This window comes from Lipophrys pholis (genome assembly GCF_963383615.2).
Source record: "Lipophrys pholis genome assembly, chromosome: 10".
Classification (NCBI taxonomy): domain Eukaryota; kingdom Metazoa; phylum Chordata; class Actinopteri; order Blenniiformes; family Blenniidae; genus Lipophrys; species Lipophrys pholis.
Window position 1 is genome coordinate 13472817 of NC_137640.1, and position 6000 is coordinate 13478816.

Genomic DNA, 6000 nt, shown 5'->3' on the forward strand with positions numbered 1-6000 from the left:
CACACACTTTCTCTCACATTATTTAAATAATGTGCGAGGAGCACAACTTCACGGAGGTGTTTACTTGTCAGAATGCTGAATTTATGCATGATGATGATGTAAAATGCACACTGTATGCATGTGTATTTGAGTGTGAGTCTGTTTCGAGTCCTAACTAGTCGTTGGTGACATCTCTAATGACCATGAAAATAAACGACTCCCCTTCTCTTTCTTTTTTCTCCTTCCCACTCCCTCTCTCACCGGGGTGTGGCAGCCAATCAAGAGATGGTACATTCACAGCAAAAGTTCAGGTTGGAGCGGGACAATATTTACTGTTATTGTTGTTGGCAAACAGTCCACACACATAAACTGTCTCGGTTCTCCTTCCGCCTTCCTCCCTCCCAAGTCTACACACCCACCCACACACACACACACACACACACTCACACACACACACACGCGCGCACACACAAAATGGAAATCACACAGAGGCACGCGAAGACCAGGACGTATACACACGAAGTGCAGGGTCACATTTCAAGTTTAGATTCCCATCAATCACAGAATAACAGAGGGAAGGGTTGGATCAGTCCCAAATCCATTCTGCAGCAGGACTGTGACTCCAAACATGCATAAACAGCAATAAAAAAAAAAAAAACTATTTTCAGTAACAAGAAGAACAAGCAGTCCTTCAATAAATGGCACGGCCCCACCAGAGCCCATATGTCAACATCATGGAGTCAGCCTGAGATTACATGATATTATAAGAGACAGAAGTCACTAAGACAGCCTGAGTACACAGAAAAGCTGAAGCACGCACAAAGACTTGGGAAAGAAACAGACTCACAAACAACTTTAAAAATAGTGTTTCTGGTGCACAACAAGCAAAGAGGTGGAAACAAAATAGAATGATTTGATGGCATGTTTTGTGTATCACATTCAGTAATGTGTTAACTGTCAGAAACGCTTCATCCAGATTATCGAACCTCGTCAAAGGAACAACATGAGCTGATGAAGTCACTTAGATAAGGGGCAAAATGTGTCCCAAGACATATGACCGAGACCATGATTCAATTGCTTTAAGATGCGTTCCCCTTGGACAACTGAGAATAACCAACATATTGATCAGATTGTCTTTCAAAGGATCACAACGTCAGTTCAAGGCCTGAAACTTTTACAGTCCATGCATAGAGGGACACACGAAAGCCCTCGTGTGAACCTCAGCACACACAGCGAAATCAACAGAAAACAGTAGCACACACACAGACAGGTTGCTATTACAAATACGTTGTCACTCTCAAAGCACTGGGAGGATAGGACACAGACACAAAAGAAGAGAATCACACCCAAAAAAAAAAGAATAAATAAAAGAAACACACCTCAACACGTGAAGACACAAACAAACAGAAACACACACACACACACACACACACACACACACACACACACACACACACACACACACACACACACACACACACACACACACACACACACACACACACACACACACACACACACACACACACACACACACACACACACAGTTCTTATAATGCTTGCCACAAAAATCCAGTGGAACCAATTACAGCTCTGCTCTCCTGGAAAATCATCCCTGGTTTTTAACCCTTTCCCACCAAAGAGCAAGAAAAACAGTCAGTCATCGTTTGAGCCCTGGATGCATGGTGTGTTTATTTACACTGAGCATCTTTTTTGTTGTTGTTTTTTCACGATCTCCAAAGAGAAGGGGCGAGGTTCAGGGCACACTGAGGGGAATTAAACCATGATGTCCATTTCAATTGACACCAACACGTATGAATCATGCCCAGCAGAGACGAGTCAGTTTATTGGGAAGCCACAGAAGTAACAGATGTGCAGCTCAGCATTTACACAGAATAATCAGAGCCTTGTGAGTCTAATGAACAACAACAAATTCCACATATCCATAACTTGTGAATGTTTTCACTCAAATTTACATACTGAACACGTTTCATTCAGGGAGAACAAGCTTCCTATGACATTTATCTCCAAGAACCTTTTCCACATAAATGTACCTTATCCATATGGAAGAGGAATTGATTTCTAACACTGAGATTTAAACGCAATTGCCACGAAAGCTCATGTCACAGTTTCATGGTATTCAAGTGCACACATGGTATGGATTACTGTTTAGTTTTTTCCCTGGTGTCATACATCAGCTTTTCGAGGTGGTGCTCATGGGCAGCAGAATGTCATTAGAGCGTTGGAGTTTTGTTAATGCAACAGGTTACATAATGAAAGCATGACTCAGGTCTCCACAAGGTAATTTTTCGGGGGTGTATAAATTGTGTAATACTCAAAACATACATGGTAAAGTTGCAATATTATTCTTTTATCTTTTTTTATATAGTCATATTTTATACTAAATATAAACCTTGTATATTGAAAATGAAAGCCCAACTACAGGAGATTATTATCCCAGCTGCTTTTTGTGAGAGAGATCAAATGAGCAGTGGTGGCCTAGAGGTTGGAGAACCTGACTTGATCTGAGGTTTGCTGGTTCAACTCCCACAACCGGCAGGTTACCACAGTTGTGTCCCTGAGAAAGACCGTTAACTCCCATAATGAGGTGGCCCACTGCTCCTAGAAGTAGGATAGGGTAAATGCCCAGAACACTTAAACGATTGGATTAATAAAGTATTTCCTACACTTCTACTTCTAATGATTCCAAAGACGATGAACTTTATCATTTACCTAGAACTGTGTATATACACAACCACTTCTCTGCTACAACAACTCATCTAAGTTAGGGAGGCAGGAGCCAGTAGAAGCTGGGATTGAGGTCAGGTCATGCCCCATGAAAAGTTTGATCGTTCATCCCGGAGAAAGCAAAGAAAAGCACACAATCAACCATGATGACCACACCAACACCCGCAAAGACCTGAGAGCAAACCTGGTCTTCTCGTTTAGAGGCCACAGAGCTAAACACTGCCCGCCCAGCCGTGCCCTAAATTCACACTGTATGTATACCATGTTTATACACACACACACACACACATACACACACACACAGACAGACACACACACACACACACACACACACACACACACACACACACACACACACACACACACACACACACACACACACACACACACACACACACACACACACACACACACACACACACACACACATACACTGCTCTTTGCACCTTCACGCCTCTCCACAGATCACATTTCAGAGCAACACCAGAACTAAAGTTCCACTGGCTGAGGGGAGGAGGGCCGCAGAGGAAGGAGGAGAGCGAAGGAAAACAGAGAGGGAGAAAAACAGAGCAGAGACGGCAAGAGCACGATAGAGGCGATCGATCGGTTGGAGTTGGCTCGATCTGGGAATGAACTTTATCACAAACGCAGAGCATCGCAGCAGGAAGCTCTCTGATACGCCTCTAAAGGAGAGAACAGAGGAATGTTCACACTGCTATTCTGCCTTCACATCTCTCATTCATTTTCATTTCTCTTTCCACCCCCGGCCGTATCTTTTAAAAGAATTCTTCTTCTTTCTTTCTTCCTCTTGCTTGGCTCTAATATCTTTCACTTTCTCCTTTTGTTTTTCACTTCCCTCTGTGTCTTTCAGCATCTTTCTCTCTCTCTTATTTTTCAGTGGCTGCCTTATTAGCATTCTCTCTGTACATATAATTGATTCCTCATGCCTTCCTCTTGTGAAAATGCCATTCATAATTCTCTGTGATAGCTCGCTGGCTGGCTGGATGGCTGGCTGACTGAGTGGTTGGCTGGCTGGATGGCTGACTGTGAGGCAAAGTGGCCACTGACCCATTTGTAGTAGATACAAAGAGACTGACAACCAAATCTGATTATAGCAACCAGACTGGGGCCCTTGTGAAACGAATGGCCTCAGCCAGACTGAGCCTAAGCTGTCATTCATCCCTTCATGCTTTTTAGCCTATATTGAACCTTTATTTTACCCTGGCAGGTAAATTAAAAGCAATTCCTCACTATTGACGGAAAGTGAAACTAAAGGAGGGAAGAGACTTCGAGGATGTACCATATGTTAATTATGAAAAATGTAGTTATCTGTGTGTGTGTGTGTGTGTGTGTGTGTGTGTGTGTGTGTGTGTGTGTGTGTGTGTGTGTGTGTGTGTGTGTGTGTGTGTGTGTGTGTGTGTGTGTGTGTGTGTGTGTGTGTGTGTGTGTGTGTGTGTGTGTGTGTGTGTGTGTGTGTGTGTGTGTTTGCTTAGCAACAGAAATGAGCAAATGGACAGCTGACAGCCAGACTGAGGCTTTCACACACACACACACACACACAGATCTATTCTCACACACGTATTGACATGCACAGTCTTTGACACATACATACACTCGCGTAGATGAATTAAATACCCCAGACACACTCACACACACACACACACACACACACAAATATGTGTACAGTATATATACACATGTAAGCTGAGATGTGCAGATTCAGTTAGATGCCACCTACATAGTCAACTATCAACAAGAGCTCAAAGGCACCTGGCTGCAGCTGACAGAGGGAGGAGTGTGTGTGTGTGTGTGTGTGTGTGTGTGTGTGTGTGTGTGTGTGTGTGTGTGTGTGTGTGTGTGTGTGTGTGTGTGTGTGTGTGTGTGTGTGTGTGTGTGTGTGTGTGTGTGTGTTTGTGTGTGTGTGTGTAACCAGGAACCTCTTAGCTCAAACACCCCAACCCAATCTCTCCTCATGTTACAGTACAGTTCCTTTAAACTAAGTAAGCTGTAACAGACACACAGGGGGACAGGGAGCCCAGGACGAGGTGAAGCGAGGACACACTGGGACTGGGAAAGAAGATGAAAAGAAAGTAAAAGGAAGAGAAGAACAAAATAGAAAGTTAAAAAAAAAAAAAAAAAAAAAAAAACATGAGGAAAGACAGAGGAAGACAGGACTGGCGATGTGGGACGTTGGAGTTGGGAGACAGACAGACAGACAGGAAAAAGAGACATGAGGAGGTACTTACCGGATGCCTGCCCTGAGGGTACATGATCCCAGGAGAGGAGAGGCTGCCAGTCCGTTTGATGGCCAGGTTTGTCCCCTGGCCCTCCACTCCTCTGCCCTCCACCGGTTACACAGCCGAACAAACACACACACAAAGTCTCTCACACACACACACGCACACACACACACACACTGAGCACCCAGTAAGTCCAAGCGGTGCTCTCTTGCTGGGTCTGAACACAGCAGCAGTCTCCCCTCTTCCTCCTCTCGCTCCGTGTCTTTCTAATAGGAATTCCTGTTGACAGACAGGAGAGCTCGGGGTCCGTCGATGCGTTTGTCCCACAATGTCATGTTAAAACTGAATGCCGGACTTTACCTCCGTCTCCTCCTCCTCCTCCTCCTGCTCCTTGTTTTTCTTTCTCCAGTGAAAGGAAAGTCTCAGTTCCTGCTCCTCTTTCCTCCCTCCTCCACCTCCTCCTCGTCTTCTGGACAGTGTCTCTCGCTCTCTCTCTCTCTCTCCGGTTTCCAGACCCTGTGATCAGTCAAGGTCCACACGTAGTGACATGACACGGAGAATTTCATCCATGCAAGCTCCTCTCTTCCACCACTCCTTCTCCTCCTCCTCCTCCTCCTCCTCTCCTCGTGCCCTCTTCACCCAGCAGTCCAATGGCAAACCGTGCAAACATAAACACACACTCGACTCAACCAAATAGTCTTCTCCTCTGCTGTTTCCTCCTCTTCTCTCTCTCTCTCTCTCTCTTTCTCTCTCTCTCTCTCTCTCTCTCTCTCTCTCTCTCTCTCTCTCTCTCTCTATGACACACTGAAGCGTCTGCCTTGACTGCTGCTGCAGGAAAGAAGAAGGAAAAGAAGGAGGAGAAGGAGGAGGGAGGGTGTAAGGGAGAGAAAGAAAGAGTGAGAGCTTTGTTTTTAATCTAAATGTGGAAAAAAAAACAAAAAAAAAAAACGCAAGAGGAAAGCAGGAAAGAACAGCAGGTCAGTGGAGGATCCAGCGGGCTTTTCAGCAGCAAGCCCTAGACTGTAATATATTG

General features: G+C 44.8%; 1 protein-coding gene across 4 annotated transcripts in view; it reads right to left on the bottom strand.

The window, feature by feature from the left end:
• Positions 1-5679, bottom strand: part of tle2b (TLE family member 2, transcriptional corepressor b) — an 83852-nt gene extending 78173 nt beyond the window's left edge. For 3 of the 4 annotated variants that reach the window (XM_080472855.1, XM_080472853.1, XM_080472854.1), the window contains exon 1: positions 4974-5678. In XM_080472855.1, coding sequence (XP_080328981.1) covers positions 4974-4997 — 24 coding nt within the window. In that variant the 5' untranslated portion in view covers positions 4998-5678. Of the gene's footprint in view, positions 1-4973 lie in introns of all 4 variants that reach the window. The other variant, XM_080472852.1, reaches the window with a different exon arrangement.
• Positions 5680-6000: the final 321 nt, after the last annotated feature.